Raw genomic sequence first — 26,608 nt, 5'->3', positions numbered from 1 at the left:
ACTAGAGGGAAAAAACATTTTATTTACTATAGCGTTAAGTAATAAATTTCTGAGAAAAAAATTGACCATGGAGGTGAAAATCTTTACAATAAAAAATGAAAAAATTAGAGAAGATCCAAATAAATTTTAAAATATTTTATGTCTATGGATTGAAAGAATAAATATTAATAAAGTGCCATATTATCCAAAGTGATCTATAGATTCAATAAACTTCCTATCAAAATTGCACAGGCAGTTTTTTCACAGTACTGGAAAATGCAATTCTAAAATTTACATGAAACTAAAATAAACTTTGAATAGCCAAAGCAACCTTGAGGAAAAAGAACAAAGCAGAAAAATATCATACTTATAATTTCAAACTATATTTCAAGACTTTATAGTAATAAAAACAGATAGACTGTGCAGAAAAATGAACAAAAAAATGCAACAGAAACTATTACTCTCACACATATCAGACTTGATGCAAAAAGAGAACATGAAAAACAGTTTTAGTTTCTCTAAATCATGCAGATAGATATTTGCATATCTGCAAAACAATGGAAAAGCAGCCAGACTGTGCAGTCTCTTTTTGTTTGTTTGTTTTGTTTTGTTTTATTTTGTTTTGTTTTGTTTTGTGACAGAGTTTCACTCTGTTGCCCAGGCTGGGGTGCAATGGCACAATCTCAGCTCATGGCAAGCTCCATCTCCTGGGCTCAAGTGATTCTTTGGCCTCAGCCTCCCAAGTAGCTGTGATTACAGGCGCCGAACAGCCCACCTGGCTGCCGGGCGCGGTGGCTCACGCCTGTAATCCCAGCACTTTGGGAGGCCGAGGCGGGCGGATCACAAGGTCAGGAGATCGAGACCACGGTGAAACCCCGTCTCTACTAAAAATACAAAAAATTAGCCGGGCGCGGTTGTGGGCGCCTGTAGTCCCAGCTACTCGGGAGGCTGAGGCAGGAGAATGGCATGAACCCGGGAGGCGGAGCTTGCAGTGAGCCGAGATCGCGCCACTGCACTCCAGCCTGGGCGACAGAGCGAGACTCCGTCTCAAAAAAAAAAAAAAAAAAAAAAAACAACCCACCTGGCTAATTTCTGTATTTTTAGTAAAGACGAGGTTTCACCATGCTGGTCAGGCTAGTCTTGAATTTCTGACCTCCGATGGTCCACCTGCCTTGGCCTCCCAAAATTCTGAGATTACAGACATGAGCCAATGTGCCCAGCCTCTGCAGTCTCTTACATGGCATGAAGATGTCTTTGGCTCTCACTGTGAACTTGAAGGAAGCTCACCAAAAGAAAAGTAGAATCCTTCGAGAATTTAAAATGACAAGACAGAAGATGCCCATTTGTGGGAGCAAAATTAAATAAATGAATAAACAAACAACACAGCTGCCCAGGAACTATTTTCTCTGGAACACAGTTTTCTGAATCACGTTTTAAAAACTGGCTTTCTCATTGACCTTGGGACCTGTTATCCGTGTAGTCTGTGGTATTCAATTTCACTCACACCTACCTGGGGGTTTGGCAATCATCTCATATCTCTTTATAGTTAAAGGTTTTTTTTCCTTGCTCCAGATAGGTGATCAGGTCTGGCTTAGAGACAACAATACCTGTTTTATTAAAAATAAATAACATGAGTCTTGCTCATATTCTCCAATTACAAGCTAGTAATGTGCTCAGCAGAGCAGATGTAATAAAATATTCTTGTAAATTAATACCAAAATACTAATTTATGACGGAAATTTCTAAATATTTAGAAAATACTTTCAGCTGAGTATGATGGCTCACACCTGTAATCCTAGCACTTCGGGAGGCTGAGGTGGGCAGATAACCTGAGGTCAGGAGTTCAAGACCAGCCTGACCATGATAGAGAAACCCCATCTCTACTAAAAATACAAAAAATTAGCTGGGCATGGTGGCACATGCTTGTAATCCCAGCTACTCAGGAGGTTGACACAAGAGAATTGCTTGAACCCAGGAAGTGGAAGTTGTGGTGAGCGGAGATCATGCCATTGCACTCCAGCCTGAACAACAAGAACGAAACTCTGTCGAAAAGGAAAGGAAAGGAAAGGAAAGGAAAGGAAAGGAAAGGAAAGGAAAGGAAAGGAAAGGAAAGGAAAGGAAAGGAAAGGAAAGGAAAGGAAAGGAAAGGAAAGGAAAGGAAAGGAAAGGAAAGGAAAGGAAAGGAAGAAAGAAAGAAAGAAAGGAAGGAAGGAAGGAAGGAAGGAAGGAAAAAGAAAGAAAGAGAAAAAAAAGAAAGAAAGAGAAAGAAAGAAAGAAAAGAAAGAGAAAGAAAGAAAGAAAGAACATACTTTCAATATGCAGGTTTCTTAATTTTACTATCTGGTACTACAGAATCAAAAATTGGTGGTGACAATTAGATTTTCAGATGGGGGCAACAATATTTTATACCACTAAATTTCTGGAATTACCACTAATTTAGAGTGAAGAATACAGCTCAACTCAGGAATGTGGAAAGTTTGGATTAAGATGAAACATCTTGAAGAAATTCTATTCTAAATGAACAAATTCTGAAGATTTTCTGGAAAAAGGAATCTAAAACTCTTTTATGAAAAGAATAAATTACTAAAAAACATTCTACAAAAAAAGAGAAATAAAATCTTTAGGGTATATTATGAATTATGTATTCAGGTTATCCTCACCAAGGAAGACCAGGTTTCTGTAGTTCTCTAACATCACATCCCTATATAAATTCCGCTGTGCAGTGTCCAGGCAATGCCACTCCTCCAGAGAGAATTCTATGGCCACATCCATAAGTTGCAATGGTCCCTGAAACACACACACACACACACACACACACACACACACACACACTTTTACTAAATGGCCATGAGCAGAATTTTTAATTTGACTTAAGGTGAAATGTGAGAGTAAAGAGAACTGGTTCTGACTTACAGGACGGACTAAAATTATCCAATAAAATAATTTTCAACACAGAAATATTCTCTACTGTATTCTCTAACTCTGAGAAAAAAGAGCAGCTTAAGATCCACAACATTAGTTCATATATATTTTCCTAGATAATAAAGTATAAAATTAAGGGCATGAACAAAAACATGTACATTTTTGAGTGCTATATTTACATCATACAGAATGAGTTGTGAATATTTTTCAGACGAAAAAGACAGGTTGAGTTAGAAGGCACCTCTCAAATTTTAATATACATAATAAGCTGAAGACCTTGTTATGCAGGCTTTCTTTCCATAAGATCTGACATAAAATCTGATTTTTTGAATTTCTAACTAGCTCATCAATAATGCCAATGTTTTTGGCCCAAGAATGATATTTTGTCAAACAACTGGTAATTGGAAGAGCCTGTGTTTTTCCCAGTTTTTCTGGCCTGTAAACAAAGATAAGAGCCTTCATATTTCAAATTAAAATATGTAGTAAAAAAAAATAAGAAAAAAGGACAGCTGCCAGATTAAATGTGATGTTTTATGCACATAAACGGCATAAAGATACTTAATAATGAAGAGAAAAATAATTAACTCTATAGTGAAAAAAATTCTTTCAGAGAGCTATTCCACCAAGTGAATCATTAACTCTGTCACCCAGGCTGGAGTGCAGTGGCATGATCTCGGCTCACTGCAACCTCCGCCTTCCAGGTTCAAGCGGTTCTTCTGCCTCAACCTCCCAAGTAGCTGAAATTACAGGCACGCACCACCATGCCCTGCTAATTTTTGTATTTTTAGTAGAGATGGGGTTTCACCATACTGACCAGGCTGGTCACGAACTCCTGACCTTGTGATCTGCCCGCCTTGGCCTCCCAAAGTGCTAGGATTACAGGCATGAGCCACCACACCCAGACTTTCTAAGGTAATTATGTTAGAAAATAAATATGTGGCCGGGAGTCGCATCTCACGCCTGTAATCCCGCCACTTTGGCAGACCGATGTGGGCAGATAATGAGGTAAGGAGATTGAGACCATCCTGGCTAACACGGTGAAACCAAGTCTCTACTAAAAATACAAAAATTAGTTGGGCCTGGTGGCAGGCACCCGCAGTTCCACCTACTTGGGAGGCTGAGGCAGGAGAATTCCATGAACCCGGAAGGTGGGGGTTCCAGTTAGCCGAGATAGCACCATTGCACTCCAGCCTGGGGGACAGAGCGAGATTCCGTCTCAAAAAAAAAAAAAAAAAGTAAAGAAAAGAAAAAAAAAGAAATTAATTATAATAACAATTCTTCTGTTCATGAATATCCCTTCAGGTATAGACATCAGAAGTCACAACAGCCGGGCGCGGTGGCTCAAGCCTGTAATCCCAGCACTTTGGGAGGCCGAGGCGGGCGGATCACAAGGTCAGGAAATCGAGACCATCCTGGCTGACACGGTGAAACCCCGTCTCTACTAAAAAATACAAAAAACTAGCCGGGCGAGGTGGCGGGCGCCTGTAGTCCCAGCTACTGGGGAGGCTGAGGCAGGAGAATGGCGGGAACCCGGGAGGCGGAGCTTGCAGTGAGCTGAGATCCCGCCACTGCACTCCAGCCTGGGCGGCAGAGCGAGACTCCGTCTCAAAAAAAAAAAAAAAAAAGAAGTCACAACAATATAAAGAAAGCGGCCTAAATAAAGCCCAAGATTTTGGACACATCCATTTATTTTACCAACGATATGATGCATAATTCAATTATTTATCCAGTTGCTAGTCTAGACAAAAAGTTTCTGGGTTGTAGGAACCATGACTGCTTCATGTATTGTTTTAATGGTGATATGAAATGTAAGCAACTCCATTATCTATTTGGGTCTCCAGATTTCTCCTCCCTGTTTATCATCCAAGTACCTGGAAACTGGAGAAACTCTCATCTGGGTACCAACCAAAGACATTTCTTGTATGAGGAGAGGAACAAACACAGGATGACTAAATTTCTCTTACACTAAGAGAGAAACAGAATTAACCATTCTTCTGAGTCTGGCACAATTCTGCTATGGACACTCTCAAATGCCTCAAAGACACCTGGGTGATTGTGAGAGAATTCCCAGTGACCCTAGATTGATGGCCCAATGATAAGCCAGGCTGGAGAGACTCAGGCTGATTCTAAACAGAAAATAGAACTACCCAGGTGGAACTCCAGAACCTGGATCAATTGTTCTGATTTGCTAGCTCTTGGATAAAGGAAAGAATGAAAATACTCTACTCCAGTATCACATTTTACAGGTAAATATAGTTGTGGTCATGGCTCTGGATACCTTTTGGCCTGGGAGTTCCAATAATATAGGAAGGGGCCTACGATATAATATTTCATAGGAAGAATATCCTGTTCTCTTTGAAGGGTTGCCTCTAATCTTCAACAGTACCAGGATTAAAGGTACCACTTTAATCCTGTTTCCTGACAACTTTCCCTAAACTGTTTTTGATTGTCTGATTCATCCACTCCACCTTTCTGGAACTCTGCAGTTGGTAGGCGGCATGCAGTTTCCATGTGATCCCCAATACCTTTGATGTTTACTGTACCAAGTCAGCCACACACGCTGGCCCATTGTCCAAGCCAATCTGTAAGGACAGTCCAAACCTAGGGATGAGATCTCGAAGAAGCACACAGGTTGCCTCACCAACTTTTCAGGTTGGATAAGCCTCTACCCACCCAGAGTAGGTACACACAAGAACTAGTAAATACTTACTACCTCCACACTTTGGCATTTCTGTGAAGTTTACCTGGAGATCTTCAAAGGGGGCTGCTCCATGTCTTTATACCTGGCAGAACGGCTGGACCCTGTCTTGCATTGTGCTGTTGGCAGATAACACATAGCTGTGCTACTGTTTTGGCAAGAGCTGATAAATGGGAGATGTAAAAATACCGGCCTAACAACTTTTCAAGTGACTCCTGACCTAGATGGGTAGTTTCATGCACAGCCAGTACAACCACTGCTCCAAGTAGCCTGTGGCACATCTATTCTCCCATCCGGTAACCAGATTCATCCTTCTTTTATTACCTGTACCCTTTCCACTTGGAGAAAGTTTTTTTCTTCTTTACAATAAGTAGGTACAAGTTCAGGTGCTTAAGGGAGCAGGGGCGCAGTGATTGACGCCTGCCTGGTAAGGGGTGGATGCTGCCTTTTGAACCTGTGAGTCAACTCAGGAGTTCCGATGGAGCCCAGGCTGTTGCTTCCCACTCCCAGCTACTCGGGAGACTGAGGCAGGAGAATGACGTGAACCCAGGAGGCGGAGCTTAGAGTGAGCAGAGATCGTGCCACTGCACTCCAGTCTGGGCGACTGAGCGACTGAACGAGACTCTGTTTCAAAAAAAAAAAGAAATCATTTAGAGACAACCTCGGTGGCTCACGCCTGTAATCCCAGCACTTTGGGAGGCCAAGGTGGGCGGATCACTTGAGGTCAGGAGTTCAAGACCAATCTGGCCAACATGATGAAACTCCATCTCTATTTAAAATACAAAAAATTAGCAGGGTATGGTGGTGCACTTTTGTAGTCCCAGCTACTCTGGAGGCCAAAGCAGAAGAATCGCTTGAACCCAGGAGGCAGAGGTTGTGTAAGACCCAAGCGGTTCCCCTTGCCCTTTGCCTAGACAGAGCTGATTCATCAAGGCAGGGGAATTTGTGGAGGAAAAGTTTTTGTTTTTGTTTTTGTTTTTTTTTGAGACAGAGTCTCTGCCGCCCCGGCTGGAGTGCAGTGGCCGGATCTCAGCTCACTGCAAGCTCCGCCTCCCGGGTTGACGCCATTCTCCTGCCTCAGCCTCCCGAGTAGCTGGGACTACAGGCGCCTGCCACCTCGCCCGGCTAGTTTTTTGTATTTTTTAGTAGAGACGGGGTTTCACTGTGTTAGCCAGGATGGAGGAAAAGTTAAATAATAAATTTGAACTCAATTGAATGTGGACACAAACAATGGTCACCGTCAGGCCTCTGAGCCCAAGCCAAGCCATCGCATCCCCTGTGACTTGCACATATATACGCCCAGCTGGCCTGAAGTAACTGAAGAATCACAAAAGAAGTGAAAATGCCCCGCCTTAACTGATGACATTCCACCACAAAAGAAGTGAAAATGGCCGGTCCTTGCCTTAAGCGATGACATTATCTTGTGAAATTCTTTTTCCTGGCTCATCCTGGCTCAGAAACCTCCCCCACTGAGCACCTTGTGACCCCCACTCCAGCCAGAGAAAAACCCCCCTTTGACTGTAATTTTCCTTTACCTACCCAAATCCTATAAAACGGCCCCACCCTTATCTCCCTTTGCTGACTCTCTTTTCGGACTCAGCCCGCCTGCACCCAGGTGAAATAAACAGCCATGTTGCTCACACAAAGCCTGTTTGGTGGTCTCTTCACACGGACACGCATGACAGTCACCAAGTCCCAGGACAGGTTGTGTGAACCCCTTTAAGCATTCATTCAGCGCTGTTTTGGAGAAATCTCTATTTCAATCTATTCGTATACATTAGTTATTGAAAAACAATAGGCAATCACAGAAACAAGTTGACCTTTTTGTGTTCCTTGTACCCAGTCATGAAGGGCCTTCCTGACTGGGCCTCATGCCAAACAATTCATTACAAAAGAGCTAGGGTACCAGACTGCACTGAAGCTTCATGAGACCTCTCCTCATCTGTGCAGGAATGAGTGGCCAGCTCTGCAGCCCAAGCTGTTGCTTCCCAGGCTGGTGGTGACGCCTCCATTGTCTGGTGAGTGCAATGTCCAATGCTGGAGCCCAGGTTGTTGCTTCCCACTCTGGTGGTGAATCCTCCATAGTCTGGTGAGTGTAAATATATATATCTTTTTTCCTTTCTCCTCTTCCCATTGCAATTTGCTTATTATATCCACTACTTATTATATCAATCTGCTTATTATATTGATTTGCTTATTACATAATTTGTTTATTATATCTGCGTTGCCATTTACGTGGAATGAAGCTTGTTTACCCTTAAAGGTATTGTGTGTGTCTTTCCTTCTCCCCTCGTGCGTTCCCCGCACAGAACATTTTTGGTGTCACAAACAGGATTCAAAAACAAAAGTGTGCCACTTTTTGGCCACAAGGACACGTCAGGAGGCTCGGCGACTTCCCATATCCCTGGACGGAAACTCCCCCAGTTCTCCCCCTTGGCGATTGAATGGTCAAGGGGAACTGGCCTTTGTGAGAATTGGGAAACCAAATTAGTGCAATTTAGACCTTTGTGTGTGAAGTGCTGCAGGAAATTCCAGTCAGCAAAGGAGATGCTGGGGGATCTCCCAGAGTGGATGGTGTTTGCTTACTGATTATGAGATAATGTGTCAAGATAGGGGCTGGTTGCATCCTATGGAATGCAGGGAAATAATTCATTTTACCAAAAGTTAAGGCTAAAATACTAGAATTTGCAACCCCTACCACTAAAAATGAGGTGCAGAAATTTACTGGCTTGTTTGGATTGTGGAGACATCATATTCCCCACTTGGGTGACATTTTACAACCTCTGCATGCTGTCACTGGAAAACGCTATGACTTTGATTGGGGAGAGAAAGAGATCATGGCTTCTGAACAAGATAAACAAGCAGTGCAACTGGTCCTGGATCTATGATTCATTCGGGAAGGGCCAGTAGAACTGCAAGTAACTGTCCTAGGTCAACATGCTAATTGGGGCCTTAGGCAGAAACAAGATGGGAAGAGGTACATTTCTGGTTTTGGACCCAGAAACTGCCAGAGGCCGGCAAGGCTTATACCCCTTTTGAGAAGCAGTTGTTAGCTTGCTATTGGGCTTTGCTGGAAACAAACACCTCTGCTTCAACCATGACGTCTTTATGAGGCTTGAAATTCCTATTATGACTTGGGTCATGAGTTCCACCGAAACTCACCAGATAGGGCACGCCAAGGGGGAGAACTGGAGGAGTTTCCATTCCGGAATTCGGGATACCCCCAAGTTTCCAGCCCTGGGCTCCAAGAGTCAGACACCGCACTCTCCAGACTGGAAGATTCACCACCAGACCAGGAAGCGACAGCCTGACCTCCAGAGTCGGACACCACACTCATCAGACTGTGGAGGATTCACCACCAGACAGGGAAGCAACAGCTTGGGTTCCAGACTCAGCCACTCGTCCCTGCACAGATAAGGAGAGGTCTCATGAAACTGCGGTGCAGTCTGGGACCACAGCTCTTTAGTAATGAGTTGTTTGGCATAAGGCCCAGTCACCAGGGCTCTTCAGGACTAGGCTCAGGGAACACAAAAAGGTCAACTTGTTTTTGCGATTGTTAATTGTTTTTCAATAATAGTAGCTGTAATCCCAGCTACTCAGGGGGCTGAGGCAGGAAAGTCGCTTGAACCCGGAAGGCGGAGGTTGCAGTGAGCAAGACCGCACCACTGCACTCCAGCCTGGGTGACAAAGCGAGACTTCGTCTCAAAAAAAAAAAAAAAAAAAAATAGCTTTAGTATTGATAATACACTACTAACAAAGTAAACATTGATTTTCTCTTGAGCAAATATTGTATGTATTATTAATATGACAGCAAAATACTCTGTTCACTATCAGGCCTCTGAGCCCAAGCCAAGCCATTGCATCCCCTGTGACTTGCACCTATACTCTCAGATGGCCTGAAGTAACTGAAGAATCACAAAATCAGTGAAAATGCCCTGCCCCTGCCTTAACTGATGACATTCCACCACAAAAGAAGTGAAAATGGCCAGTCCTTGCCTTAAGCGATGACATTATCTTGTGAAATTCCTTTTCCTGGCTCATCCTGGCTCAAAAATCTCCCCCACTGAGCACCTTGTGACCCCCACTCCTGCCCGCCGGAGAACAACCCCCCTTTGACTGTAGTTTTCCTTTACCTACCCAAATCCTATAAAACAGCCCCACCCTTATCTCCCTTCGCTGACTCTCTTTTCAGACTCAGCCCGACTGCACCCAGATGATTTAAAAGCTTTATTGCTCACACAAAGCCTGTTTGGGGGTCTCTTCACACAGATGGGCATGACATTCAAAAAGAGAGTGAGTACAAGAGAGAATTTTCTCATGCTCCGGGGTGGGCCTGGCTCAGCTCAGGGAGGAAGACCTGCCTCTAAAGGCTGCAGCTTAGGCTGTCTCTCTTCACTTAGCCCAGCATCTGATCACATCCTCTGTCACTCAGGACCTGAGGGGTGGGACCTAAAACATTATCCAATCAGAGGCGCTGGGCTGGAAACCCCCAATCAGGCATGCAGCCGGAGGGAAGAGGACGGCTTTCCGGTTTTGGCGCGGCCTTTGTCTCTGGCTGCAGCCCGACCTTCAGGTCTCCTTTTCACCGCTCTGTGCCCTATTCTCCTGGAGGCCCAGTCTCTGTGGCGCTGTGACCTGCAGGTATTGGGAGATCCACAGCTAAAATGCCAGGACCCCCTGGAAGCCTAGAAATGGTGAGCGTGCGGGGGCCTACATCCCGAGAGAGAAAGAGGGGTAGAGTGGAACCGGTGGGAAGTGACTGTGGCGGGACTCAGGCCTCCGGGCAGTCAGCTCCACAATGTGCGCCCCAAGTTCTCCTTGCCCAAGTTGGCCTCAGTCCCCTTCAGCCGTAAGATGGCGACTGCGCTGACAGCCGGGCCCTGGGCCTCGTTTCTCTTCCTCTGGCAGTGACTGTGCCCTGGCCTGGAGCCCTCCCTGGGCAGTTCTGCAGCGGCAACGCCGCGTTTCTCCCAGATTGTGCAGGGACCATCGGAGGGTCGTGGTTAGAATCCTGACTCGGGATGTGGGTTCATGAATGAGAAGAGCTTTGGTCCCTGGGGTTCACAGTTTCTCTTTTCTGTTATTAAAAATGTATGGTGCCAGGCGCTGTGGCTGCCTCCAGTAATCCCAACACTTTGGGAGACTGAGAAGGGCCGATCACTTGAGGTCAGGAGTTGAAGACCAGCCTGGGCAAAATGGGGAAACCCCGTCTCTACAAAAAATACAAAAATTAGCTGGCTTTGATGGCGAATGTCTCTAGTCCCAGCTACTCGGGAGGCAGAAGGGAGAGAATCGCTTGCACCCAGGACGCAGAGGTTGCAGTGAGCTGAGATCGCGCCACTGCACTCCAGCCTGGGAGACAGAGCAAGACTTCGTCTAAAAAAAAAAAAAATTATGGGAGTCACCGCAAAAATATCAAATAATTTAATCAAACAGTCATTCAAGAGCATCCAGCTATAGTTTGTAGTTTGTGGTCCATGGGAGGGGCTTGAAGGAAACACATTTATAAGGTGCATGATGATGAAAACCAAATTCAATAATTGATCAGGTATAGTTACGTAGTTTCTTAATTTGTACAATTAAGGTGGAAATTTCCCGGTTTTGTAATCAGAGCTTAATTGGCAGTTTACAGTTTTTTAAGCCTGAGTTTTGTTTCCCGAATGTAGTAATTTAGCAAAAACTGCACTTGAGTTTAGATTTTTATTTTAGAAGTAGGAATCGGAGCACTAGAGGGTCCTCAGTCTAATTGCCTGCCCCTTAATTATTTTCACACCCCACAGGGGAGTGATTTTCCCTGGCATTTTTCACATGTGTCCCAAGCAGGGCCTCAAATGTACCCCATGTTCCTCAATCATTTTTTTAAAAGCATTGCATAACATTATTGAAAAGACTTGTTTTCTCTTTGTAAATGTTTCCCAGAAGAAGAAAGCAAACAATAATCCCCTGACACTGTATTGTAAAAAATATCTGTGCCTGTTTTTCTTTTGTTGTTTTTGTTTTTTGAGACGGAATCTGCCTCTGTTGCCAGGCTGGAGTGCAGTCAGGGGATGTCGATTTACTGCAACCTCTGTCTCCTGGGTTCAAGGGATCCTCCTGCCTCAGCTTTTCGAGTAGCTGGGACTACAGGCGTGTGCCACCACGCCCAGCTAATTTTTTGTGTTTTAAGCAGAGACGGGGTTTCACCGTATTGGCCAGGATGGTCTCGATCTCTTGACCTCGTTATCCACTCGCCTGGGCCTTCCAAAGTGCTGGAATTACAGGCGAGCCACCGCGCCCGGCTCCTCTTTTTCTTTTACTTTTCCCAGAGAACTTAACAAAATGTTTTTGGGTCAAGATTACCCTTTGGAAACTTTGTAGGATGATTTGTCCTCAGCCAACCTTCAGTTTTTTTCTAATCCTGGGTTATAGTACTTTCTGGGAATAAACCAAGATACCCACCATGACTATGTCTGCTAGAGTGTCTAGTGAACATTAGCTCTTGGGTCATTTTCTCCCATAGAACCGACTGAAGTATGGAGTGTAGCCTCTCAAGGGAGCAGGTGGTAGCCTTGCAGCTGAAAGACATCTCCTGGTGCACTTTTTTTTTTTTTGAAAAGCTAACCCCTTGAGGCTGGGCGCAGTGGCTCACGCCTGTAATCCCAGCATGAAGATTGTCTTCACCCAACCAAGTTTCCAATTCTTGGAGACACATTGCTTGTCAGCCAATCAGATGCTGGTATTGAAAACAAATACTTTCTGCCCCCTGGATTCTCTTGTGGGGGGTCAGGGGTAGAAAAATAATGAAAGAAAAATAGTGAAAATTTTGTTTAAAAAAACACTCCAAAAGCCAAAAAAAAAAAAAAACAAAAAACTGACCCCAGTGAGATGGCGTAAAAGTTTACGAAGTAAAATGCACCTGGGGTACTCACTGGCGCATAGCACAGTGTCTTCTGGGGGTGTGGTTATTGAGCATGTAAGTGAACAGGATGGGGTGGGTGATTGAATCTGTACCTTCAAAAGATGTGTTCACTTATTTTGAGCTCACTTTTTTTTTTTTTTAAAAGACAGTCTCACTCGTTGCACAGGCTGGAATGCAATGGCTAAATGCAACCTCCACCTCCTGGGTTCAATTGATTCTCATGCCTCAGCCTCCCAAGTATCTAGGACTACAGGTACGCACCACTAGGCCCGGCTAGCTTTTGTATTTTTAGTAGAGATGGACTAGGTTGGTCCCAAACTTCTAGTCTTAAGTGATCGACCTGCCTTGGCCTCCCAAAGTGCTGGGATTACAGGCATAAGCCACTGCACACAGCTGACATCAGTTTTTTTTAACTGCGATTTGCATTTTATTAGTAGGGCTTGAAAGGTAAGAAAATATTTACAAAGAAAAGAGATGAGTTTAAAACAATATCTAACCATATATTCCATTTGTTAATAATTCTTATTTATCTTTTTCTTTCCTAGAGTGAGTTTAGGAATTTTCTCAGGTGTGTTTTTTATGGCTGAGTGATTTCAAACAGAATTCCAAGCCTTAGCTTTAAGAATACTAGCTACCAAAGGAAAAAATAAGAAAAATCTCTTTCACTTTGGCTGTAGACAATATATTTCCACAGGAAAATGTGGTAGATAATTGATGAGTTACATAGATTCATCAAAACATCAGTACCTCCTTTTGCTGGGTAAATTAGTGAAAGTGAATATCTCAGTTCTATATCCTATTGTCTTGACTTCTGAGTTTAATGCTAAGTTATATGTGATGAAATATGGTACCTTCTATAAGTGTTCCCATTAGACTAATTTTTTACTACATTATTTTTAATAGAAGTAATAAGATAATACACATATTATCTGAAAGAAGTAGGTATATTCATTTTTCTTATAAAGGCATAAAATACAAGCACTTTAGCCAGGTGCAGTGACTCAACACCTGTAATCCCAGCACTTTGGGAGGCTGAGGCGGGTAGATAACTTGAGGTCAGGAGTTCCACACCAGCCTTCCCAACATAGTGAAATTCCATCTCTACTAAAAATACAAAAATTAGTAGGGTATGCTGGCACATACTTTGTAGTTTCAGCTGCTTGGGAGGCTGAGGCAGGAGAATGACTTGAATCCGGGAGGCAGAGGTTGCCAGAGGTTGCCGTGAGCTGAGATCATACCATGGCACTCCAGCCTGGGTGACAGGATGAGACTCCATCTCAAAAAAAAAAAAAAAGTGTCAGCACCTTAAAATTTCCATCCCTTATGTAAACACTGTGTTTGAGAAATTTCATTGGATTTTTCAAACAGTTTCAAAAACCAAGTGAATAACTCTCACATGGAAATTAAAGCTTGAACCTGGTGACTCCAAGCTAAGGCTAATATTAAGCCTGCAACAGGAGGTTATTAAAGGCCCGGTTAGTTATTTCTGGGGAACTTTTCCTGCAGATGTTTCAGTCTGCTCACCCCAGCCATGGAAGGAGGAGCCTTTATCCTCAGAGAAGCTGCAGAACCCTGGAAATCTGGGGCCCCACAGGCAGATGCAGTTAAGATTAAGATGAAAGGAAACTGGGAGGGTCTTACTAATGATGATGAAGTTGTTCTTGTTTTGAGGCACCTTCTACACTTTGTATAATACAAATGTTAGATTTATGTAAAAAAAAAATCCAAAAACGTACTGCAACAGGAGGAAGTACCAACTAACTATAAGATCTTTATGGCTTGCATAGATGTAGGCAGAAAAGGGCTTTCTTTTCTAGGGAGGAGCAAACAAGATTAGAAAGGAGGTGGGAGGGCAATGGCAAATGGAGAGTGAAAAAGATTATAGAAAAGAGAATGTCTTACCCTGAAATCAGCATGTTCTTAGGAGGGACATAAAATGGGGTTATATGTTGACTCAGACGGAGGGTAGCTCAAAGTTCAGGAGCCTGAGGGAGGGAGATAAGCTTAAGTAAAGTTTAAGAAATATTTACTTTTAGGCTGGGTGCGATGGCTCACGTCTGTAATTCCAGCACTTTGGGAGTCTGAGGAGTCTGAGGAGTCTGAGGCGGGCAGATCACAAGGTCAGGAGTGCCAGACCAGCCTGAGATGGTGAAACCTTTTCTCTACTAAAACTACAAAAATTAGCCGAGTGTGGGGGTGCATGCCTGTAATGCCAGCTACTCAGGAGGCTAAGGCAGGAGAATAGCTTGAACCTGGGAGGCAGAGGTTGCAGTGAGCCGAGATCGCGCCATTGCACTCCGACCTATTCAACAGAACGAGACTCCAACTCAAAAAAAAAAGGAAATATTTTATTTTAGGCCTGGCATGGTGGCTCACACCTGTAATCCCAGCAGTTTGGGAGACCAAGGCAATGCAGATCACTTGAGGTCACAAGTTTGAGACCAGTTTATGCAACATGGTGAAACCCTGTTTCTAGTTAAAATACAAAAATTAGCCGGGCATGGTGGCGGGTGCCTATAATCCCAGCTACTCTGGAGGCTGAGGCAGGAGAATTTCTTGAACTCGGGATGCAGATGTTGCAGTGAGCCAAGATCACGCCATTGTACTTATGCCTGGGTGACAGAGTGAGACTCCGGCTGAAGAAAAAGACAGAAATGTTTTATTTTTACCACTGAAGACAAATTCAGCTGATTTTGTTTTGTTTTGTTTTGTTTTGTTTTGTTTTTTGAGACGGAGTCTCGCTCTGTCGCCCGGGCTGGAGTGCAGTGGCGGGATCTCGGCTCACTGCAAGCTCCGCCTCCCGGGTTCACGCCATTCTCCTGCCTTAGCCTCCCGTGTAGCTGGGACTACAGGCGCCTGCCACCTCGCCCGGCTAGTTTTTTGTATTTTTTAGTAGAGACGGGGTTTCACCGTGTTAGCCAGGATGGCCTTGATCTCCTGACCTCGTGATCCGCCCATCTCGGCCTCCCAAAGTGCTGGGATTACAGGCTTGATCAGCTGATTTTTTTTAATGAGAAAAAGGAGAAAATGTGCAGAGTGTGTGTCTGGCTCTGTGATAGGTAAGAAAACGGAGCACCGTCTAAGTCATAATGGGAAGAGTGTTTCTTTCCATAAACTGTTCCTGGAGCACATAAAGGATGGAGAATTGTATTAATCGCAAATATTTTCCAGCATTATCTATGCGTTTCATCTTTCCCTATCACTTTTCATTGTTCTATGCATTTCTTCCATTTGACTTTTCCTGGTCTGCATCTTATATATGAAACTGGTAAACTGTGGTTACCAGTGTTTTGCTGAGTTCTGTGAGTAGCTCTACAAAATTATTAAACTTAAGGGAGGTCATGGCAGTCCCCAAATATTAAACATTAGCTCAGAAGCATACATGGGCCCATGGGGTTTGTGATTGGCATCTGCAGTGAGGACAATGTTGGAACCCAAGCCCTGAATCAGAGTCTGTTCTGACTGTCGGTGGTGTCAGAATTCAAATGTTAGACAATAAGTTGCTGGATAATTTTTTGATGTTCAGCAAACTCTACAGATTTGGTGCCAAAAATAAGATATGACAGAGTCCTTGCCTGGAATAAAACTCTGGGTGTTTGGGAATGAGAGACTCTGCTCTCCTGTACACAGGCTGTCACACTGCCCATTGTCCTGTGATTCCAGGTCTTCTCCCAGGGTGACAGAGGACTGAAAACTTAGAGGAAAGGAGCTCTGATGACAGACCCCCCTTTTCACACAGCTACCACCACAAGATTCCCACCCACTCCAAAACACACACATTAGATATTGACGTGTCCACACTCCTCCCAGGAGTAGGCACCACCATCAGGAACTTCACCACAGCGTTTTTGATCCAAGTGTTTTTTGCCAAAAAAACACAAGTGTCTTCAAGTCTTCTGGCATATCCCCTCAGACACTAAATCTGCTGCAGCAACCTGTTTTCTCCACCAGCCTAGGGTTCTGGACCACCTGTTCATAATCTCATCTGCCTGCATGCACACAGAAATAAATCAGAGTACAGCCCCACTGGGACCACTATCTGTAGCGAAAATCAGTCCTTTCCGCTACATTACACTCTCTCACCGTGGGATTTTTTTTTTTTTCTTTTAGCTTTAATTTTTGTTTCGGGATACACATGTGGGTTTGTTATATAGCTAAAATTATGTCACAGGGGTTTGGTGTGCAGATTATTTTGTCCCTGAGATACTACCCATAGCACCAAACAGGTATGTTTTCTGATCCTCTGAATCCTTGCACCCTCCACCCTCAACTAGACCTCAGTGTCTGTTGTTCTTCTCTTTGTGTTCATGTGTTCTTATTATTTAGCTCTTATAAATAATAACATGTATTTGGTTTTCTTTTTCTACATTAGTTTTCTTTTTGGTTTGGTTTGTTTTTTGTTACTGTTTTGGTTTTTGAGACAGAGTTTCACTCTTGTTGCCCAGGCTTGAGTGCAACAGTTTGATCTCCACTAACCACAACCTCCACGTCGTGGGTTCAAGCGATTCTCCTGCCTCAGCCTTCTGAGTAGCTGGGATTACAGGCATGCACCACAACAACTGGCTAATTTTGTATTTTTAGTAGAGACTTGGTTTCTCCATGTTGGTCAGGCTGGTCTCAAACTCTCAGCCTTAGGTGATCCACCCGTCTCGGCCTTCAAAGTGCTGGGATTAGAGGCGTGAGTCATCGTGCCTTGATGTTATTGCAAAGACCTGATTTTTTTTTATTATTAATTTTTTTATTATTATACTTTAAATTCTAGGGTACGTGTGCACAACGTGCAGGTTTGTTACATAAGTATACATGTGCCATTGTTGGTGTGCTGCACCCATTAACTCGTCATTTATTTTAGGTATATCTCCAAATTCTATCCCTCTCTCCTCTCCTCTCCTCACCCCACGACAGGCCCTGGCTTGTTATGTTCTCCACCCTGTGTCCAACTGTTGTTACTGTTCAGTTCCCACCTATGAGTGAGAACATGCGGTGTTTGGTTTTCTATCCTTGCAATAGTTTGCTCAGAATGATGGTTTCCAGCTTCTTCCATGTCCCTACAAAGGACATTAACTCATCCATTTTTATGGCTACATAGTATTCCATGGTGTGTATGTGCCACATTTTCTTTTTCTTTTTTTTTTTTTTTTGAGACAGAGTCTCGCTCTGTCACCCAGGCTGGAGTGCAGTGGCACGATCTCGGCTCACTGCAACCTCCGCCTCCCGGGTTCACGCCATTCTCCTGCCTCAGCCTCCTGAGTAGCTGGGACTACAGGCGCCTGCCACCACACCCAGCTAATTTTTTCTATTTTTTAGTAGAGACGGGGTTTCACCGAGTTAGCCAGGATGTTCTTGATCTGACCTTGTGATCCGCCCGCCTCGGCCTTCCAAAGTGCTGGGATTACAGGCGTCAGCCACTGCGCCTGGCCTACATTTTCTTAATCCAGTCTATCATTGATGGACATTTGGGTTGGTTCCAAATCTTTGCTATTGTGAATAGTCCCACAATAAACATACATGTGCATGTGTCTTTATAGCAGCATGATTTGTAATCCTTTGGGTATATACCCAGTGATGGGATGGCTGGGTCAAATGGTATTTCTAGTTCTAGATCCTTGAGGAATTGCCACACTGTCTTCCACAATGCTGGAACTAGTTTAGAGTCCCACCAACAGTGTAAAAGTGTTCGTATTTCTCCACATCCTCTCCAACACCTGTTGTTTCCTGACTTTTAATGATCGCCATTCTGATTGGTGTGAGATGGTATCTCATGGTGGTTTTGATTTGCATTTCTCTGATGGCCAGTGATGATGAGTATTTTTTCATGTGTCTGATGGCTGCATAAATGTCTTCTTTTGAGGAGTGTCTGTTCATATCCTTTGCCCACTTTTCGTTGGGGTTGTTTGATTTTTTTTCTTGTAAATCTGTTTAAGTTCTTTGTAGATTCTGGATATTAGCCCTTTGTCAGATGGGTAGATTGTAAAAATTTCCTCCCAATCTGTAGGATGCCTGTTCACTCTGATGGTAGTTTCTTTTGCTGTGCAGAAGCTCTTTAGTTTAATTAGATCCCATTTGTCAATTTTGGTTCTTGTTGCCATTGCTTTTGGTGTTTTAGTCATGAAGTCCATGTCCATGCCTATGTCCTGAATGGTATTGCCTAGATTTTCTTCTAGGTTGTTTATGACTTTAGGTCTAACACTTCAGTCTTTAATCCATCTTGAGTTAATTTTTGTTTAAGGTGGAAGGAAGGGATCCACTTTCAGCTTTCTACATATGGCTAGCCAGTTTTCCCAGCACCATTTATTAAATAGGGAATCCTTTCCCCATTTCTTGTTTTTGTCAGGTTTGTCAAAGATCAGATGGTTGTAGATGTGTGGTATTATTTCTGAGGGCTCTGTTCTGTTCCATTGGTCTATATCTCTGTTTTGGTACCAGTATCATGCTGTTTTGGTTACTGTAGCCTTGTAGTATAGTTTGAAGTCAGGTAGCGTGGTGCCTGCAGCTTTGTCCTTTTTGCTTAGGATTGTCCTGGCAACACGGGTTCTTTTTTGGTTCTATATGAACTTTAAAGTATTTTTTCCAATTCTGTGAAGAAAGTCATTGGTAGCTTGATCGGGAAGGCATTGAATCTATAAATTACTTTGGGCAGTATGGCCATTTTCACAATATTGATTCTTCCTATCCATGAGCATGGAATGTTCTTCCATTTGTTTGTGTCCTCTTTCATTTCATTGAGCAGTGTTTGTAGTTCTCCTTGGTCTTTCACATCTCTTGTAAGTTGGATTCCTAGGTATTTTATTCTCTTTGAAACAATTGTGAATGGGAGTTCACTCATGATTTGGCTCTCTATTTGTCTGTTATTGGTGTATAAGAATGGTTGTGATTTTTGTACATTGATTTTGCATCCTGAGACTTTGCTGAAGTTTCTTTTTTTTTTTTTTTTTGTGACGGAGTCTCGCTCTGTCACCCAGGCTGGAGTGCAGTGGCCGATCTCAGCTCACTGCAAGCTCCGCCTCCCAGGTTTAGGCCATTCTCCGGCCTCAGCCTCCCAAGTAGCTGGGACTACAGGCGCCCGCCACCACGCCCGGCTAGTTTTTTGTATTTTTTAGTAGAGACGGGGTTTCACCGTATTAGCCAGGATGGTCTCGATCTCCTGACCTCGTGATCCGCCCATCTCAGCCTCCCAAAGTGCTGGGATTACAGGCGTGAGCCACCGTGCCCGGCGACTTTGCTGAAGTTTCTTATAAGCTTAAGGAGATTTAGGACTGAGACAACCGGGTTTTCTTTTTTTTTTTTTTTTTTTGAGATGGAGTCTGGCTCTGTCATCCAGGCGGGAGTGCAGTGGCCGGATCTCAGCTCACTGCAAGCTCCGCCTCCCGGGTTTACGCCATTCTCCTGCCTCAGCCTCCCGAGTAGCTGGGACTACAGGCGCCTGCCACCTCACCTGGCTAGTTTTTTGTATTTTTTTTAGTAGAGACGGGGTTTCACCATGTTAGCCAGGATGGTCTCGATCTCCTGACCTCGTGATTCGCCCGTCTCGGCCTCCCAAAGTGCTGGGATTACAGGCTTGAGCCACCGCGCCCGGCCGACAATCGGGTTTTCTAAATAGATAATCATGTCATCTGCAAACAGGGACAATTTGACTTCCTCTTTTACTAATTGAATACCCTTTATTTCTTTCTCCTGCCTGATTGCCCTGGCCAGAACTTCCAACACTATTTTGCATACGAGTGGTGAGAGAGAGCATTCCTGTCTTGTGCCAGTTTTCAAAGGGAATGCTTCCAGTTTTTGCCCATTCAATATGATATTGGCTGTGGGTTTGTCATAAATAGCTCTTATTATTTTGAGATACGTCCTATCAATACCTAGTTTATTGAGAGTTTTTACCATGAAGGGCTGTTGAATTCTGTTGAAGGCCTTTTCTGCATCTATTGAGATAATCATGTGATTTTTGTCTTTGGATCTGTTTACATGATGGATTACGTTTATTGATTTGCATATGTTGAGCCAGCCTTGCATCCCAAGGATAAAGCCAACTTGATTGTGGTGGATGAGCTTTTTAATGTGCTGCCGGATTCAGTTTGCCAGTATTTTATTGAGGATTTTTGCATCCATGTTCTTCAAGGATATTGGTCTAAAATTCTCTTTTTTTGTTGTGTCTCTGCCAGGCTTTGGTAGCAGGATGATGCTGGCCTCATAAAATGAGTTAGGGAGGATTCCCTCTTTTTCTGTTGATAGAAGTAGTTTCAGAAGGAATGGTACCAGCTCCTCTTTGAACCTCTGGTAGAATTCAGCTGTGAACCTGTCTAGTCCTGGACTTTTTTTTGGGTTGATAGGCTATTAATTATTGCCTAAATTTCAGAGCCTGTTTATTTGTGTAGAGGTTTTTATGGTATTCTCTGTTGCTATTTTTTGTTTCTCTGGGATTCGTGGTGATATCCCCTGTATCTTTTTTTATTGCACCTATTTGATTCTTCTCTCTTTTCTTCTTTATTAACCTTGCTTGTGGTATATCAGTTTTGTTGATCTTTTCAAAAAAGCAGCTCCTGGATTAATTGATTTTTTTTTTTTTTGAAGGTTTTTTTTTGTGTCTCTGTCTCCTTCAGGTCTTCAGACAATCGGTAATAACAAACTCCTCCAAGCTAAAGGAGGATGTTCGAACCCGTCACAAAGAAGCTAAAAACATTGAAGAAATGTTCAACAAATGCCTAACTGTAATAGACCGTGTAGAGAAGAGCTTCAGTGACCTGATGGAGCTGAAAACCATGACACGAGAAATACGTGATGCATATATAAGCTTCAGTAGCAAATCTGATCAAGTGGAAGAAAGGGTATCAGTGATTGAAGATCAAATGAATGAAATGAAGCAAGAGGAGAAGTTTAGAGAAAAACAACTAAAAAGAAATGAACAAAGCCTCCAAGAAATATGGGACTATGTGAAAAGACCAAATCTACGTCTGATTGGTGTACCTGAAAGTGACAGGGAGAATGGAACCAAGTTGGAAAACACTCTTCAGGATATTATCCAGGAGAACTTCCCCAACCTAGCAAGGCAGGTCAACATTCAAATTCAGGAAATACAGAGAACACCACAAAGATACTCCTCAAGAAGAGCGACTCCAAGACACATAATTGTCAGATTCACCAAAGTTGAAATGAAGGAAAAAATGTTAAGGGCAGCCAGAGAGAAAGGTCGGGTTACCCACAAAGGGAAACCCATCAGACTAACAGCAGATCTCTCAGCGGAAACTCTACAAGCCAGAAGAGAGTGGGGACCAATATTCAACATTCTTAAAGAAAGGAATTTTCAACCCAGAATTTCATATCCAGCCAAACTAAGCTTCATAAACGAAGGAGAAATAAAATCCTTTACAGACAAACAAATGCTGATCGATTTTGTCACCACCAGGCCTGCCTTACAAGAACTCCTGAAGGAAGCACTAAACATGGAGAGGAACAACCGGTACCAGGCACTGCAAAAACATGCCAAATTGTAAAGACCATCAATGCTAGGAAGAAACTGCATCAACTAACAGGCAAAATAACCAGCTAACATCATAATGACAGGACCAAATTCATACATAACTATATTAACCTTAAATGTAAATGGGCTACATGCCCCAATTAAAAGACACAGACTGGGAAATCGGATAAAGAGTCAAGACCCACCAGTGTGCTGTATTCAGGAGACCCATCTCATGTGCAGAAACACACATAGGCTCAAAATACAAGGATGGAGGAAGATATCCCAAGCAAATAGAAAACAAAAAAAAAAAAGCTGGGGTTGCAATCCTGGTCTCTGAAAACACAGACTTTAAACCAACAAAGATCAAAAAAGACAAAGAAGGCCATTACATAATGGTTAAGGGATCAATTCAACAAGCAGAGCTAACTATCCTAAATAGATATGCATGCAATACAGAAGCGCCCAGATTCATAAAGCCCTTAGAGACCTACAAAGAGACTTAGACTCCCACACAATAATAATGGGAGATTTTAATATCCCACTGTCAACATTAAACAGATCAAAGAGACAGAAAGTTAACAAGGATATTCAGGAATTGAACTCAGCTCTGCACCAAGTGGACCCAATAGACATCTGCAGAACTCTCCACCTCAAATCTACTGAATGTACATTCTTCTCAGCACCACATCACACTTATTCCAAAATTGACCACATAGTTGGAAGTAAAGCACTCCTCAGCAAATGTAAAAGAACAAAAAGTATAACAAACTGTCTCTCAGACCACAGTGCAGTCAAACTAGAAATCAGGATTAAGAAACTCATTCAAAACTGCTCAACTACATGGAAACTGAACAACGTGCTCCTGAACGACTACTGGGTACATAATGAAATGAAGGCAGAAATAAAGATGTTCTTTGAAACCAATGAGAACAAAGACACAACATACCAGAATCTCTGGGACACATTTAAAGCAGTGTGTAGAGGGAAATTTATAGCACTAAATGCCCACAAGAGAAAGCAGGAAAGATCTAAAATTGACACCCTAACATCACAATTTAAAGAATTAGAGAAGCAATAGCAAACACACTGAAAAGCTAGCAAAAGGCAAGAAATAACTAAGATCAGAGCTGATTTTTTTTAATGGGCTTCATTGATGTTATTGCAGAGGACATGATTTTTTTTTTTTTTTAATGGCCACAGAGTATTCCATGATGTTTATGTGCCATATTTTGTTTTTTTTACTAAGTCTTTTATTTTATCTTTGGACACTGGGTCTCGCTTATTGCCCAGGCTAGATTGCCATGATGTGATTTTGGCTTACTTTAGTCTCAGCTTCCCAGGCTCAAGCAATTCTCCCTTACCTCATCCTCTCAAGTAGCTGGGACTACAGTGTGGATTACCATGCCTGGCCACTTTTTCTTTTTGTATTTTCCATGTAGACAAGATTTTGCTATTTTTTTCAGGCCAGTCTCAAACTTCTAAGCTCAGGCAATCCACCTGCCTCGGCCTTCCAGAGCTCTGGGATTGCAGGCATGAGCCACCGCTTCTGACCATACCATATTTTCTTTATCCAGTCTACCATTGATAGGCATATAGGGCCTGTCCATGTCTTTGCTATTGTGAATAGTGCTGCAATGAACATGCATGCGGATGTGTCTTTATAATAATTTATATTTCTTTGGGTATATACCCAATTATCAGGTTCCTGAGTCAAATGATAATTCTCTTTTTAGTTCTGTGAGGAATTGCCACACTGATTTTTACTGTTGTTGAACTAATTTACACTCCCACCAGTGAGTATAAGCATTCCTTTTTCTGTGAAACCTTGGTAGCATCTGTTATTTTTTGACATTTTTAAAATAGCCATTCTGACTGATGTGAGGTGGTATCTCATTGTGGTTTTTCTTTTAATTTCTTTCTTTTTTTTTTTTTTTTGAGTTGGAGACTGACTCTGACTCTGTCACCCAGGCTGGAGTGCAGTGGCACGATCTCGGCTCATTGCAACCTCCGCCTCCCAGGTTTAAGCGATTCTCCTGTCTCAGCCTCCTGAGTAGCTGGGACTACAGGTGCCCACCACCATGCCAGGCTAATTTTTGTATTTTTATTAGAGACAAGGTTTCACCATATTGGACAGGCTGGTCTCAAATTCCTGACCTTGTGATCTGCCTGCTTAAGCCTCCCGATGTGCTGGGATTACAGGTATGAGACACCGTGCCAGCTTCTTTTTAATTTCTTTAATGATCACCTATGAGCTTTGTTTTTTATATGCTTGTTAGCCACATGTATGTCTTCCTTTGAAAAGCATCTGTTCATGTTTTTTGCCTGCTTTTTAATGAGGTTTGTTTTTTTTCTTATAAACTTGTTTAAGTTCTTATTAATTCTGGATATTAGACCTTTGTCAGAGGCAAAGTTTGCAAATATTTTCTTTTCTTCTGTAGGTTGTCTGTTTATTCTGTTGATAGTTTCCTTTGCTGTGAAGAAGCTCTTTATTTTAAATAGGTCCCATTTGTCAACTTTTGCTTTTGTTGCAATTGCTTTTGGTAGCTTCATCCTCAAGTGTTTGCAGGTTTCTATGTCTAGAACAGTAGCTTTTAGGTTATCTTGCAGGGTTTCTTATAATGTTTTACATTTAAGTCTTTATGTTGAGTTGATTATTGTATATGGTGTAATTAAAGGGTTCAGTTTAAGTGTTCTACATAGTACAAGTTAGTTATTCCAGCACCATTTATTAAATAGAGAATTTTTCCCACATTTCTTTTGTCAGCTTTGTCAAAAATCTGATGGTTGCAAGAGGGTAGCATTATTTCTGTGCTCTTTATTCTTTTGCATTGGTCTTGTGCACTCATGAACACTCATGAATTTTTTATAACATCTTTCTCTCTTCTGCTTCCCCCCCCATAAACATTCTTTTTTTTTTCTTTTTTTTTCTTTTTTTTTTTTTTTGAGACGGACTTTGGCTATTGTTGCCCAGGCTGGAGTGCAGTGGCACGATCTCGACTCACCACAACCTCCACCTCCTTTGTTCAAGCCTCAGCCTCCCGAGTAGTTGGGATTACAGGCATGCGCCATCACGCCAGCCAATTTTGCATTTTTTAGTAGAGACAGCGTTTCTCCTTGTTGGTCAGGCTGATCTCCAACTCCTGACCTCGGTTATCTGCTCACCTCAACCTCCCAAAGTGCTGGGATTCCCCGTGTGAGCCACTGTGCCCAGGCTAACATTCTTTCAAGTGCATCCAATTTGCAAAACTTAGGTCACCAAGAGTTCAAAAACTATTTAAAAAGTTCCAAAAAATTTTTTTCTTATTCTTTTTCCTTAAGGGATTTAGATTATGTCTAGATATTTTTGTCTGCTTTCTTGAAATATCTGTAAACAATATTAACAAATAAACTTTCTGTGATTTTTTTTTTTACTTTCGATTATCTTATCTGGTACTTCTGATTTATTGTTTTGTTTCTAATTTTAAAAAGTTTATTTTTCTCCTTTTTAGGACTTTTTTTTTTTTTTTTTTTTTTTGACATGGAGTTTCACTTTTGTTGCCCAGGCTGCAGTGCAATGGCATGATCTTGGCTCACGTAACCTCTGCCCCCCAGGTTCAAGGGATTCTCCCGCCTCAGCCTCCCAAGTAGTTGGGGTTACAGTCGCGTGTCACCACACTCAACTAATTTTGTATTTTTACTAGATAGGCTGGTCTCGAACTCCCAAACTCAAGTGATCCACCTGCCTCAGCCTCCGAAAGTGCTGGGATTACAGGTGTGAGCCACCATGCCTGGCCCATTTTTAGTCTTTTAAAGTAAACACAAATGTGTTTAGATAAAAGCTCATTTTAAGAACACACGGAAGCTTAGCAGAAACATAAAATTAAATTTAGCTATACAGAGTGATAAACACTAAAAGATGGTTTCTTTGAAAGAAACCTGATTAGCCAAGGTAATTATCCAAAATTTGCAGGCTGAAATACTTACACAGCAAAGCAAAAACAGTTCAGGGCATAAACTGAACAGTAGAGTCTGTAGTTGTACCTATATTTCTACTAATTACTTCAGAATAATTAGCATAGTTATGTGTAGCGTTTGCAGACACTACACATAACAATACATTCATATACATTAAACAGTATTTTCTTTTTTTTTTTTTGAGACAGAGTCTCACTCTTTTGCCCAGGCTGGAGTGTAAGGGCTTGCTCTCTGCTCACTGCAACCACTGGGACCTGGGTTCAAGCAATTCTCCTGCCTCAGCCTCCTGAGTAGCTGGGATTATAGGCACATGCCACCATGCCTGGCTAAGTTTTTGTATTTTTAGTAGAGATAGGGTATCACCATGTTGGCCAGCTTGATTGTGAACTCTTGACCTCAGGTGATCCACACACCTCAGTTTCCCAAAGTGCTGGGATTACAGGTGTGAGCCATAAACAGTATTTTTTATAATACTATGAATATAAAGCCACAATACTTACTTTGAATGAATCCCTTATATGGTTATTTTAATATTGTTATTTACACTTTTGAAATATAAACTTTGAAGTATAGTTAAAATTTTTTTAAATGCTACATGCATTACTACTAGTTTATTAAAATTATTCATACTTAGATATTTGTATCTAATACCCCAAAAAATATACTACAAATTATTACAGTAGATATTAGTCTGACATGT

General features: G+C 42.4%; 2 protein-coding genes and 2 long non-coding RNA genes across 4 annotated transcripts in view; 2 read left to right on the top strand and 2 right to left on the bottom strand.

Moving 5' to 3' along the window:
* Positions 1–26,608, top strand: part of ZNF682 (zinc finger protein 682) — a 240,482-nt gene that overhangs the window by 78,595 nt on the left and 135,279 nt on the right. The gene's annotated exons all lie outside the window — the stretch shown is intronic.
* LOC100429350 (uncharacterized) overlaps positions 1–26,608 on the bottom strand; it is a 278,342-nt gene that overhangs the window by 205,124 nt on the left and 46,610 nt on the right. The window contains 1 exon segment of the mRNA XM_077978589.1: positions 15,408–15,425. Within this exon segment, the coding sequence (XP_077834715.1) occupies positions 15,408–15,425 (18 nt within the window).
* LOC144336937 (uncharacterized) overlaps positions 1–26,608 on the top strand; it is a 53,681-nt gene that overhangs the window by 24,667 nt on the left and 2,406 nt on the right. The gene's annotated exons all lie outside the window — the stretch shown is intronic.
* On the bottom strand, positions 10,144–14,228 carry LOC144336936 (uncharacterized). The gene is made up of 2 exons (XR_013409371.1): positions 13,506–14,228; positions 10,144–12,760 (listed from the first exon to the last, which is right to left on the bottom strand). It is a non-coding gene; the product is annotated as an uncharacterized LOC144336936 (long non-coding RNA).

Source organism: Macaca mulatta, chromosome 19, assembly GCF_049350105.2.
Source record: "Macaca mulatta isolate MMU2019108-1 chromosome 19, T2T-MMU8v2.0, whole genome shotgun sequence".
NCBI lineage: Eukaryota > Metazoa > Chordata > Mammalia > Primates > Cercopithecidae > Macaca > Macaca mulatta.
The sequence above is the reverse complement of the archived record's forward strand: the minus strand, read 5'-3'. Positions and strand labels throughout refer to the sequence as shown.